A 13420-nucleotide genomic window follows, 5' to 3' on the forward strand; every position below is an offset into this window, starting at 1 on the left:
TAACCTCATGGAGAACGTTTACTCCTTACTTGGCCAATATGACAGATCTCCCCCGCAAAGTCTATACTAGCGGTCAAAACGGCTTCCGCTTCTGTCCGATCTATCTGACAGGCCTGTCACCCCCATGCATAACGGTCGAGTTGATCATATGCAGCGTCTGCCGTTACAACTGTCTACCGGCAGACGCAAGGGCGTGAGCAAGTACCGCGACGCCATAACGGAGAAAGTCAATAACCGCATATCTATTCAATTATTGCCATGCGAATCATGCCATCTGACAGATCACCATCCTATCACCCCGTCTATCGAGCGCAAAGACCACAAGCAGAACCATTCTAGTCATTAAAAACATACAACCAAACTCAATATGAGACAGAGAAAGCTACTCCACCAACCCATCACGGCTTCACGACCGCCTCAATCACCGACTCCATGCCCGGACTGCCCTGCCAGATGTTCTGGATCTCCAGGCCGGCGCCGTCCAGCAGCTCCCTCCACTGGCGCTCAGAGCGTTCGACACCAGCTCCAATACTCATCATCTGGACATCCAGCGACGCCTGCAGGAGCGGTGTGTTCGTATCAGGCAGCACAAAGTCGACAATCAGGACGCGCGAGCGCGCCGCATCCATCGCCGAAACTGTATTCAAGAGGATGCGGTGGCATACATGGTCGGGCCAGTCGTGGAAGATCGCGCGGAAGTAGTACACCAGAGCGCCTGCAGACTGCACGTAAGCTTCAACTTCAACCTTCAATAATCAATAGTCCCAAACTCAGCCAACATACCTTTGACCGGCTGCGGGTCCAGAAAGCTATACCCCATCGGCTCGATGCCCTCCAAGGGCGGGCCCGACGCCAGCACCGCGGGCAGATCCTGCAGCACCAGACGGCCCGGGGTGCGCGGGTACTTGGAATGGAACTTGGTGAGGTCGTGGCCCTGGTTGCCGCCGACATCGACGAGGAAGACGTCGTTCTTGGATAGGGAGCTCGCGTGGCTGATCAGTCGGCCGATGGGGTACACGTCGAACCAGTTGGGCTTGCCCTCGCGGCGGCTGGCCATGTACGAATTGAACAGGGCTTGGTGGTGCTTGCGCTGGGCGAGCCATTCGAACTGGCTTTGGCCCACGGCCCATTGCATGGGGGACGCGGCGTACTCCTTGGGCATGAGGTAGTGGTGCTCGCGGAAGTACTCGGGGAGCTTGGCCAAGGTCGGCAGGGTCAGGTCGTAGCTGACTCGTTAGCAGGGAAATGGTACAAGGGTATGAGGACGTACATGCAGGGCACGCCGTCGCGACCGATGGGCTGGGTCAGCGCCTCGGTTTTCTCGTTGGCGCGGTAGATCTCGCACTCGACGCTGGAGCAGAGGCCCAAGGCTGTCATGACTCGCATCAAGCGGACTGTCCGGGTGGTTAGTGACGGTGCAGAATTGGCGTGCGCGCACTTACCGATCAGATCGCGCTCTGCGCCGGTGTGCGCCGCCAGCTGCGTGGCTGACAGGCCGGATTTATGGTTTTGCATAAGCAAGGGGAAGATGCCCAAGTCGACGACGGTGCGAAGGGCTGCATTCTGCGGAGGCTGTTGACGTTAGCGGCAGGCATAGACCGATGGAGTAAGGTATCAACCTGGTAGATGAGACGCAGGACGGTCTCAGTCGGCGTTTCCACAGCCAGCTTTAGCTGATCGATAAGCCCCAGCAGGCGGAAATGCGAGTCTCCTGTCTGGGAAACATGGTGCTTCTGCAGTGCCACTTGCTTGATGTCCTCGATGAGGGAGAGGATCTTGGGGGACTCCGCCGGGGTATGCATGTCGTACACTTTCACTTTCAATTTCACTTTCACACTGTGAGATACCAAGACAGAAGAAAGGCAAAGACAGCTGCGAGTGCAGAAAGCAGAAAAGATCCAGCAGGCGGTCAACTGTAGCCATTATATACCCTCCCAGAAGCAAACGGAATGGGCGATCCTAAAGTGAAGCGGACGGGAGTTTCCTACAAACGAAAACAGCAAGCCATCTGAGACATCCGCCATTCAGCTCTATAGCTCTCATCTGTGATTTCACAAGGGACTACGATAGTATTGCCAATAATCCCTTCACTGGCTTTCTGGGGGAAATCTCCGTCATCAGGGCGTTTCCAGGTTATCCCAGCGAGTGCATTCGACTACAAGGAATAAACTCAATCCTGCTCATACACTCCACTGTGGCGCTGTATTTCGGATAACTGCAGGCATCGGAGTCACTGAGAGCTAGGCTGGCAAGTTCCAGATGCATGATATTGACTATTGGACCCAGCTTGGCGTGCAATCTGGAAGGCATATTCCGTAGACCGCTACACTTTGCCATTCACTCTTGGTACAGCCACAGTACCTTCTTTGCCATTCTAGAACGATTTGCTACGTGATCTATCTCTTTACCGTGGTGCTGGGACATTTGTTGGGCTGCGAACGCCACCGAATATTCTCAACAGAGAGCTCACTCCAACTTGGCCAAGGTCGACACTGGTTGAGCTAAAGTGCTCGCCATCACGGCCACCTCGGCTCATAATAGCATTGTCTGATCAGCTGTATTGCAGGCGCACGCTGTGAGGGATGAATTTGTCATGGCTGTACGATACGCCGATCGAGCACTCTGTACGCAACAGAGTGTCATGGGGTGCGTCTGCTGTTGGCTGACAGGTGACGAAATGCTCCGAGTAGACGCTGGATCCAGATAGTCGACCAGGATGCAAGCCAACATCATCCCCCTGGTTTGTCGGGGTTTGATTAGCAGTATAACCCAGGACGGAAGGAGGTCCTATGCAACTGAGCCTGATTGCCACTGGGTTCGTGGTGATGCTGTACGGGGGCCGTAGCCACGCCGATCCACCTCGTTCATGCGCCTCTGCATGACCAGGACTCAACCCCTGCCATTGGCCATGGGAAATGAGATAGGAGCGAGTTACCCATCACCACACAAATCCCAACAGACTGGATGTGGATGCGCAATCCCATCGCCCTGGATCGATCTGGTCGCACGAGCAAGCCGATGGCCGCCCAAGGTCGATCAAGTAACGATTAGGAATGAGACCCGAGCAATCATGCAATACGATGTTTTCTTCTTCCGGGGACAACCTTCCCCGGTCGTCAGTCGCAGAGGATGATGTCGGGACAGTCGGTGAGCGGCTGAAGAGAAAAAGCAATATAACCAGCCCGGTGGAGCCGTGGAGCCCCGGCTGCATGCTGTCTAGTGATAATGCCAGCAGAACGTACCTAACCGGGGTTTGTCACTCGAACCGAACTCTGACAATGGCGCCGGGCGAGTTGGACCCGGTGCTTGCATTCCGCGGGACGGCATCCGTAAGGACCGGTCGATCGAGGAATGGACAGTCCCAGCAGCCTGGGAGACGAAACCGCAATTGGACATGTCAGATCGGAATGCCAGATCGAGTTCCGGACCATGGCCAGCCGGAAAGCGCTGAAGAATGGGTCTCTTCACGGGTTGCTCGATCCGTGGCTTGATCTATGTCAAACAAGGGGGTGTCGCACTATGGAGCTATCACAGCGGGATACAGAGTGTAGGTTGGGATCAATCTACTATAACGGGGACCCATGGCAAGTGGATGCGAAGGTGATGCAGAAACCTGCACGAACTCGACCGCAGGCCCACTATGCTCGTTCTCGTCTTGCTACGCTGGCCATCGGATTCAGCTTGAATCATCGGGAATCCCTCGGACGAGGCGCTGTGCCATCCCTCCATTCCACAGTGAGTCAAGTTTCAGTCGTACCTTTAGACCTCGACAGGTTCACCGCCCCTGCTGCAAACGATGGATTAATCCAGTGAGTCGCTGTTTTTGTTTGCTCGGAAGTTGGATACATAGAGAGCCGATCTATTACATAGGTACCCGGTCGACTAAAGGAAGACTCCTCTGCGGCATAGACATCTCGTCGTAGTCATTGTCAGCAGTAAAGAAAGAACTTCTTTACTGGTCATTACATGGAAATGCGCCATTCTCTTTGTATGAACTGGCCCTAGATGGTTCGTCCTACCAAGGCCAGGAACCCGGTTCCTGGGCCACCACCATTCAGCCAGTAGCCTTACGAAGAAACTAAGTCAGATCCCTGCTGCATATGTGGGCACCGCAGCCGATTGTGATCCGAAGCTTCTCGTGCATGACAATACCGTGGCTAGGACATTTAGCGCCTGATATGGTCCAGCAGAGGCCGCCCATGCGTGGGGATTGGCCGGCATGGAGAGCGCGTGAGAGCCCACGGCGATCTAGTACGACGGCAAATATCGTGCTTGACTTGCCGGAATAGATCGAGATCTCGCTCATACTACCTCTGCTCTTCACGCGTGGTCAAGGCCCGTGCGAAATTTGCCTTTGCTGGTCGATGGTATATCCCGTAGTATCAATCCGATAGGCCAGCCAGCTCCAGCCGAGATGTATTCACCGCGAGACGGTGACAATAGACGTCACGGTGGCGAGCCTATGCTACATGGTGGATTCACCGCTTCAGCTGGGCAGTGGGTGAAGCTCGGATGGTGCAGTGACAGGGATCTTTTGTTACTATATCCGGAACAGGAGGGCATCCCGAACGCAGTGGTGACGACAAACAAGCATACGTCGCAGCGCCGGACTTTGGGATCCGGACATGGATACGACAGACTAGCTTAAATACAACAGTGGTCTCTTCTGAAACATCCAACTTTGTACAGCATCACTCTCACCATGGGTATCCCGCAGTACAATGGACCGGCTGACACCAAGGCTTCACCCCAAGAGCAGTTGGTGGCTCAGTTTGGCCGTCTGCACATTCTCGATGACCTGATCCGTCTACGAGCGTCAGACGCCGTCCAGCAGCCTATTCTGGCGTACCCCAAGCCCTCGGACAACGACGATGTCTCCTATGAGTACTTTACCGGGCAGGACCTGGACTGCATGGTGGACCAGGCTGTCTGCGCCTTGATGGACTGTGGTTTCAATCCTGTAGGTCAGAGATATGTACGTGAATGACAGCATACTGACTGCTACAGCCGCGACGCGAGAAAGCCATCGTGGCCCTCTTCACTCTATCGGATCTCAACATGGTGGTGACCTTTTTCGCCCTCAGTCGACTCGGATATACAGTGATGATGCTCTCGCCACGCCTCTCAGCCGCTGCATGTGTCTCTCTGCTGGACGTCACCGGCTGCGATACAATTCTCTATGGTCAGACACCCAACATCCGAGCAACAATGGGCGAGATCCTGCGCCTGAAGCTGGTAGCATGCCGGCCCATGATCCAGAGAGCCGGTCTCGACGAGTACGCATCCGAGTCCACCTTTGTCGTCCTCAACCGAAGCCGCAATCCCGAAGTGCAAACGAACAAGATCGCTCTGATCCTGCACTCGTCCGGGTCGACCGGCACCCCGAAGCCCCTGTATCTCAGCCACAAAGCACTCATGACACACCCCCTGCGCGGCCCTGGCCTGACTTCGTTCAACTCGCTGCCCTGGTACCATCTCCACGGCCTCTCGACCGCCCTGCAGGCCATGTACATGAGAAAGACGGCATACATGTGGGATGCGTCGCTGCCGCTGACGGCCACGTCGGTCGTGTCTGCCCTGGAGGCGGCACAGCCCGAGTCCGTCCAGGCCGTTCCGTATCTCCTGCAGCTGCTGGTCGACAGTGCGCGCGGGCTGGACGCGCTGCGGACATGCAAGCTCGTCACGTACGGAGGGGCGCCGTGTCCCGACGAGCTGGGGGATCGCCTGGTGGCGGAGAAGGTGAAGTTCGGAGGTTCATTTGGCTTGTAAGTCGTCACCTCTTATACTCCAGGTACACATCTAACAACATCTACAGAACGGAAGCTGGTCTCGTGGCCGAGTCAATCTCCCGTCCAGCAGACGACCGCTTCTGGAACTACCTCAAGTTCTTCGACAACATTCGCCCCTTCATCTGGATGAAGCCCATCAGTGACGACCTCTTCGAATGCGTCTACCTCTCCGGCCATCCGGCCCTGACAACCTCTAACTCCAATGAGCCTCCGGGCTCCTTCCACTCGCGTGACGTCTTCACGCCGCACCCGACCATCCCCGACAGATGGAAGTATGTCACGCGTGTTGACGACCGCATCACCCTCGTCAACGGCGAGAAGGTTCTCCCCCTGCCGATCGAGGGCACCATCAAGCAGAGCCCGCTCGTGCAGGAAGCCGTCGTCGTGGGGGTGGGCAAGACCGTTCCGGGGCTGTTGATATTCCCGTCCACCGACGCCAACATGCTCTCCAGCGAAGACATCCTGCATCTGCTGGCACCGACGATCGACGAGGCCAACTCGCGCGCGGAGCAGTTCTCACAGATCTCGCGCGACATGGTCGTCGTCCTACCCTCTGGCGCCGTCTGCCCGCGCACAGACAAGGGGTCGATGATCCGCGCGCAGGTCTACGCGAAGTACGCGGACATCATCGACGAGATGTACACGCGGCTCGACAGAGGCACCGACGGCACGCTGCAGCTCGACCAGGCCAACACGGAGACACATCTCCTGAAGCTCTGCCGCGACGAACTGGGCTTCTCCGTGCCCAGCGTCGACGCAGACTTCTTCGCGCAGGGCATGGACAGCCTCAAAGCCATCCATCTGCGGCGGCTAATTCTTCGCGAGTTCCGCATCGACGACGGTAAGGCGATCCCACAGAACATCGTCTTCGAGACGGGCAACATCACCCGTCTAGCAGCCCACATCCACAGCATCCAGTCCGGCCAGGCCGCCCCCGCCATCGTCACAGACGACCTCGCCCTCATGCCCGACCTGATCGCGAAATACTCCTCCTTCCGCACACACACCCCCAACCCAGCCCTGGCCAGCTCCCAGCGCAGCGTGATCCTCACCGGCGCAACGGGCTCCATCGGCGCGCACACGCTCTACCGGCTCCTCAACGACGACACCGTCGCAGCCGTCTACTGCCTCACGCGCCGGGCCCAACCCAAGCCCGCCATCCTCGACGCCCTCTCCCGCAAGGGCCTGAACGTGCCGGACTTCCGCACAAAGAAAATCGTCGCCCTGCAGAGCAGCCTCGACGCCCCCGACCTTGGCCTCGACGCGGCCACCCTCGAGACAATGCGCCAGTCCGTCTCGCTGATCATCCACACAGCCTGGCCGGTGAACTTCAACCTCCCGCTGTCCAGCTTCGAGCCGCACATCCGCGGCGTCTACAACCTAGCCAACTTCTCGCTCTCAGTGCACCTGCCCTCCCCCGCCGTCATGCTTTTCTGCTCCTCCATCTCGACCGCGCTCGGCGCCCCATCATCCACCATCCCCGAAGCCCCCGTGCCCGATCTCGCCAGCGCACTGGACATGGGCTACGGACGGTCGAAGCTGATCGGCGAGAAGATCGTCAGCGCGGCGCGGCAGGCCGGCGCGCGGGCCTTCACCCTGCGCATCGGGCAGGTGTCGGGGCACTCGAAAAAGGGCCTGTGGAACGACTCGGAGGCGCTCCCGCTGCTGATCCGGTCGGCGCTGACGCTCAAAGCGCTGCCAGCGCTGGACACGACGTGCTCGTGGCTGCCGGTCGACAAGGTGGCGAGCGGTGTGCTCGAGCTGGCGAAGTCGTGCGCGGCGCATTCGCTGGAGACGCCTGTGCCGCCGGCCGGGGAAGACGACACGGTGTACAACGTGTGCAATTCGCGGGTGTTTACGTGGGGGTCGCTGCTGGAGACGCTGCGGAGCAGCGGGTTCGAGTTCGACGTCGTGCCGTTCGCGCAGTGGCTGGGGATGTTGCGGGCGAGCGCGGCGCGCGGCGAGGAGCGGGTCAATCCGGCTGTGAAGCTGGCGGATCACTACGAGGCGATGTATGGTGGGGAGACGGCGGGGGAGAAGACGTTTGTCACGGAGAAGGCGGAGCGGGATAGTGTGACGTTGCGGAATGGACGGCTGCGGATTGTGAAGGATGGGATTTTGCAGCGGTATGCGCAGGACTGGTTGAAGCGGTGGGCTGTGGCGGAATGTAATTAGGGATGGATTTGGGAGGCTTGTTTATAGGATACGACTTATGCGTTAAGGCTTACGATGCAATGCTAATGGGTATGTTCACTGCATACGGAACGGTTGCAAAGACAGGTGAAGGTCTATAGTCTAGTATTGGCATGGTCCATGGCAAACAGCGCTTGCAGGGTAGCGACAGATGGTATTATACAAAGCCAGATTAACGATGCACAGCGCTGGGGATATACTGCGGTGGTTGAAATATGAAAGGAAATGACAGGTAACAGCCTATGCCAGGAACGCCATAGCAAGAGCACAAACAACGCCCGTCACGCCGACGCGGAGGCCGCTGGCCGCGCCAGTGAACATGGGAGCGCTGGGGGTCGTTGCAGAGGGCCCTGAGCCTGCGGTGCCGGTGGCGACGCCAGCGACAGTGGCAGGAGCACTGGTAGGAACGGGGACGAAGCCAGACGAGGACGGCTTGCCATGTCCATAGACGGTCGTGGACGGACGCGCGCTACCGATTGCAGCAGCGCTGGAAGGCAAGGGCACAGGCTGCGACGGCTTCACGATGACGCTCTCCCCAGATCCTGACGAGCCGCTGCCAGATCCTCCAACGGAGGGGACGGCAGGGCTGTTAGGCTGGCCAGCGGGCTGGGACGCGGCCGGAGATTCAGGAACAGCAGCAGGGGCAGTCGATTCAGCAGCAGCGGAAGTTGGGACAGCAGCAGGGCCAGTCGACTCAGCAGCAGGGACGGTGGGAACAACGACAGCCACAGTCTCCGTGTTGGATCCGTGATCGCCCGAATCGACAACATGGTTACCGGTCGGAGAAGCGCCCTGCACTTCGGTCGTGCTCTGCGCAGCGGGGACGGGGAACGTCGTGGCAATCGAGCCTCCCTGGGTGAGAGGGCAGAAGGTGGTGGTCTCGGTGACCCAGAGAGTGCTGCGAGACACGGTCTCGTCCTCGCCGTCGTTCGCACCGCTGTCCGTGCCAGCAGTGTTCGACGGAGCAGGGGCGTGGGTGGTGTGCACAGAGGCGTCGGTCTGGGCGGTTTCGGTACGGGCAGGCTCAGCAGTGGTCGACGAGATGGCCTGGGTCACGGAGGTAGCGGCGCTGTGGACACTCGACACGGAGGTGGTCACGCTGGAAGCAACGGTGCTGGTGGTGGACACCTGAGAGACGACAGAGGTCGTCTCGGCGGTCTCGGCGGCACCCTCTTGGTACAGCTTGATGGAGTTGATCTCCCAGTAGGCCTCCTTGAACGCCTCCGGGTTCTGGGCGACATAGTTGACGCAGCTCTGGATGGGGCTGCTGGGATCACTCAGCGGACAGCTCGAGTCACCAAAGACACCACCGGCCCAGTCACCGCAGAAAGTGGTGTCGATGATGAACTTTTGCGACTTGAAGCGCTCGTGGAAAGTTGCAGGAGCCCTGCAGGTGCGCCATGGGGGTGCCAAACTCGGCGGTGTTGGGCTTTCCACTCTCGATCGACGACGGGATAGAGGCCCGGGGGAAGAACCAGATCTTGATGAACTCGGCGGTCCATTCCATAGCATACACACCACCGCCCTGCTGGTTGAAGGGGTCGCCCGACGAGCCCTGGGTGCCCTTGACGACGCAGCCGATGGTGCCGGAGGACTCGCCGCACTCGCTCGAGGTGAGGGTGCCGGTCATATCGTTGCTGCCGGCGACATCGCAGGTACCGCTGGTGTGCAGCACAATCTCGTTGGCCTCGTGCTTGTTGACGCCCTCGATAATATCGATCTCGCCGTCCTCAGGCCAGCTGGGACCGACGGACCAGAACGCAGGCCAGGTGCCGCAGATGCTGCCGGGCATGTGCTTGATATCAAACACGTACAGGCCTTCGTCGTAGAAGCGCTTGGTTTCGATACGGACGGACTCTCGCCCGGGGCCGCTGGGGGACAGCGTCGTGTGGGAGTCTACGCCCATGTAGATGCTGCCGCTCTCGGTGATGTCGAACAGACCGGAGCTCTGGGCATAGCTCTGGTTGGCGTAGGTGACGAAGCCATTGGTCGGGTCGGCGCCGTCGAAGAAATCAAAGTAATCCAGGAAGTTCTCGCCTTGCCAGGCCTCGAGCAGGTGATAGCTGGAGCCGGTGGCCGTAGCGATCGCCGGAGAGACGAGCGACGACACGGCCAGCGACCCAACGCTCCAAAGAAGGGACGAAGAGGGCATCTTCAGTAGATAGTAGGGACTGTGAGATCAGTGCAGATCGAGATCAGATCGAAGAGCGAAGGAGTGGGACTGTTATGAAGGGGATGGAGATCGAACGAAGGACACAACCCGTCAAGGCTGAGTGGCAAAAGAATGAATGAAGCGATAAAGAAGTAAACAACAGGAATGCAGACGTCACGCTGCGACGATAAGAATGGCCACAAAAGGAATGCGATGGCCAGGTGAAACAAGGAAAGGTAAGTATGTGCGAGATGTATAGACCCTGCCGGGGATGGGGACGGGGTCCCGGGGGATATAAACAGTCGGCCATGAATAATGGGAGCAACAAGAACCTGCAGTAGTTCCTTCTATTCAGGCCCCTGATTCACTCGTCTATTCTTGTTCGCCGTGGTCCAGAGCATCTCCATCCCCGCCGATGGCCGTGATCCATCAGGAACGGGCGCCTAGCAGCCACATGGGTCCATACCGCCGGCGCCACCAGACGGACTGTTGTCAAATCAGGACTAGAATGGGCGGACGACGCTGCGGTGGAGTCGGACAGCACGAATATTATTGCTCCAGACGACGCTGGTTGTCCTGGCTCCTGCATTCCATGTGGCGGAGGAACAATGGCCGAGCACTCTGAAACACGACGAGACGCCGATGAAACAGGTCCAGGGGATTCCACTGAAGAAGACGGAGTAGAGTACTGTAGAAGGGGGTCATAAATATATGGGTACTCTGTTGATTCTCTTATGTTTTGTCTATTGAGAGCTGTGTTGGATGTGTTGTTGACGTTGTGCTGACATCCTGTTGACATGGGATAATACCTGTTGATGGAGGACTCTGTAAACAATCACCGCTCACGCCACATTCCTGTCCCCCCAAAGCGACAACGATTGGCAATCGGCCGGAGTGGCCGAGTCTCGCTGCCTGTGGACACTAAATCGATAGTGAGCCTGTCGGCGTTTTCTTTCCCTCCTTGGCCGTTCTGTGTGCCGTCCACAGCCGAGTCGACTCCAGTCTAGACAGCTGGCGGTGGAGACGGCAGTTAGCGCCGTTGTCTAGCCTGTGCGAGGGGCAGCGCAGAAAACCCAGCACGCCCAGGACGATGCAGATCGGATCGTCAAGGAAAGTTTTCCTGCTCATCTCCGGCATGCGTTGCTCTGGTGGATGGATGGATGATGGAATGATGACTGCCGGCCGTCTGGCGGGACGATCATCATCCGCAGCGGCTCAGAGAGAGGATTCTTTATATTATTATTAGGGGCGCTTGGTCTAGCGAGGATAAAGATAGAATAGTGAAAGCATCTTTTAATTAACATAGATTAATGTCCCACTCTTGGGCTTCTAGGGCTTCGGGATCCGTGACTTGCACTTTCAGGTGAAAGCAGCCTGAGGTTTGGATGGATTCATATGTTGATTCATGAGCTGCAGTTGATCAGGCATTATTCAGTCAGTATCGTTATCTAGTCTAGTCTTGTTGACCTATCTACTCATGCTATTCCCATCGATCCATGGCTACTAGTAGATTCTCCAGTGTGGAGTACTATGGAGTAGACACATATCCATCCACCTGTTCGAGAGTCGAGACCAGTGCATCTGTCACGCCCATGAGCCCGTCGGAAATTATCCATGCAGGCACCAAGCCACTCGACCGCTCAGATTCGTTGACTCCCTGGTGGTCATGGTTCGTGGTCGCTTTATCCGCCAGTATGAAGCTGGCGAAGCTCTGTGGCTTCGCACTATTCGAATGGCTTCACCCTAGCCATCCTCGACTTCCGACTGGTGGTCATAAAGCAAGCTACGTCTGCTTCATCTTACGCACCTCGAATCATCTTGAATTGTGCTTCTCTCGCTACGGATCTCATGGTTGGGTTACATCGTGCAGCCACAGTAGCTGCCATCACACTGAACCCGTCACCAAGAGCCCATACCAGCCCTAGAGAATAAGCCGTCACAACTTGCTACCCCTGCCCTGCGTCCAGTGTCGATGTCTGACCATCAGGGGAAGTTGGGCGGCGCGTCCTGCTCCAAGGACGCCTGAACGGGGCTCCCTCTTTTCAAAGGGCCAGGATGTCTTCCTACATCGGTCGGATTCCGACAGCTGTGGATATACATCAGATGTGAGCTTTCAAGGAGAGAAGAGGACTAATGGACATGATAGTCGACGGCACTTTCGCTCTTTGTTTGCTTTACCCGCGCGCCAGGTCAGCTCCTGTGTTCACCAACTCATCCAGAGCCCGATATAACAATCAGTACACCCGTGGAAGAGACATACTCACAAGTATAGGCATTCAATGCACATATCATGTTCAGCTACCGTCCATCAAGCGTATAACTTCTCCCAGCCGACACATCTACAACTTCGAAAACATACTCTCCCTCTCCGCCCTCACATCCAACTCCTGCGTCCACGTACTCCTAGGCTGCTTATACAGAAACCAATAAATCTCCGCCAGATCCTTCGGCTGCATAAGATACCTCTCCATCTGCGCCAGCTTCTCCGTCTCCCCCTCCCTCTCCCACCGACTCTTCACAAACCCCCCGATAATATCACTCTGCACCGGCCCATCCACCAGCACATGCGCCGCGTGCACGCCCTTACTCTGAAACTCCCTCGTAATCACCTGCGACAGCGCACGCAGCCCAAACTTCCCCGGCGAAAACCCGCCCAACCCCGGACTCCCGCGGACCGACCCCGTCGCGCCGGTGAAGATGATCGTGCCGGCGCCGGCAGCCAGCATATCCGGCAGCACGCACTTGGCCGCGTAGAACGCGCCGAACATGTTAATGCGGACGAAGCTCTCGAACTCGTCCGAGGGCGTCTCGAGGATCGTGCGCGGGCGCAGACGCCGCGAGCCCGCGTTGTAGATGAGCACGTGCACGGGGCCGAGCTCGGCTTTGATCGCAGCAAAGGTCGCTGTCACCTGCTGCTCGTCGCGGACGTCGGTGACGTAGTAGCGGGCTGTGTGGGCGCCGTGAGCGTCGTTGATGGCGGACTGGATTTGCTGCAGCTTGGTCTCTGTGCGGGCGATCAGCGCGACGGTGAAGTCGCGCGCGGCGAAGTGGCGGGATACGGCTTCGCCGATGCCGGGCCCGACGCCTATCACGGCGAGGACGGGTTTGTTGGATGGATTGAGAGACATTGTGTGGTGTTGCGTTGTGATGTGATGTGCTGTGATGGAGTTGGGGTTGCGGGGAGCTCTATATATTTGTAGTGATGGTGTCGACCGAGGTAGATGATTAATCACTTCGGCTCTACAGTGTTGTACTTGCAGTTGCAGACAAATTTCACTGTGATTAT

At 57.6% G+C, this 13420-nt stretch overlaps 5 protein-coding genes across 5 annotated transcripts; 3 read left to right on the plus strand and 2 right to left on the minus strand.

The window, feature by feature from the left end:
• Positions 1-398: 398 nt before the first annotated feature.
• ATEG_01050 (uncharacterized protein) lies at positions 399-1802 on the minus strand (the record flags this gene model as incomplete). Its single annotated transcript, XM_001208415.1, has 5 exons — positions 399-715; positions 784-1226; positions 1271-1394; positions 1443-1572; positions 1620-1802. 5 exons carry the CDS (start codon positions 1800-1802, stop codon positions 399-401), a joined length of 1197 nt encoding a protein of 398 aa, XP_001208415.1.
• Positions 1803-3429: 1627 nt separating this feature from the next.
• Positions 3430-3813, plus strand: ATEG_01051 (uncharacterized protein; the record flags this gene model as incomplete). Its single annotated transcript, XM_001208416.1, has 1 exon — positions 3430-3813. The coding sequence occupies one exon, from the start codon at positions 3430-3432 to the stop codon at positions 3811-3813; it is 384 nt and encodes a 127-aa protein (XP_001208416.1).
• An 889-nt stretch (positions 3814-4702) lies between these two features.
• ATEG_01052 (uncharacterized protein) lies at positions 4703-7964 on the plus strand (the record flags this gene model as incomplete). The annotated part of the gene is made up of 3 exons (XM_001208417.1): positions 4703-4975; positions 5008-5765; positions 5816-7964. 3 exons carry the CDS (start codon positions 4703-4705, stop codon positions 7962-7964), a joined length of 3180 nt encoding a protein of 1059 aa, XP_001208417.1.
• A 786-nt stretch (positions 7965-8750) lies between these two features.
• ATEG_01053 (uncharacterized protein) lies at positions 8751-10143 on the plus strand (the record flags this gene model as incomplete). The annotated part of the gene is made up of 2 exons (XM_001208418.1): positions 8751-9185; positions 9235-10143. 2 exons carry the CDS (start codon positions 8751-8753, stop codon positions 10141-10143), a joined length of 1344 nt encoding a protein of 447 aa, XP_001208418.1.
• A 2330-nt stretch (positions 10144-12473) lies between these two features.
• On the minus strand, positions 12474-13262 carry ATEG_01054 (uncharacterized protein; the record flags this gene model as incomplete). Its single annotated transcript, XM_001208419.1, has 1 exon — positions 12474-13262. One exon carries the CDS (start codon positions 13260-13262, stop codon positions 12474-12476), a length of 789 nt encoding a protein of 262 aa, XP_001208419.1.
• Between the last annotated feature and the right edge of the window lie 158 nt (positions 13263-13420).

Source organism: Aspergillus terreus, genomic scaffold, assembly GCF_000149615.1.
Source record: "Aspergillus terreus NIH2624 scaffold_2 genomic scaffold, whole genome shotgun sequence".
Classification (NCBI taxonomy): Eukaryota; Fungi; Ascomycota; class Eurotiomycetes; order Eurotiales; family Aspergillaceae; genus Aspergillus; species Aspergillus terreus.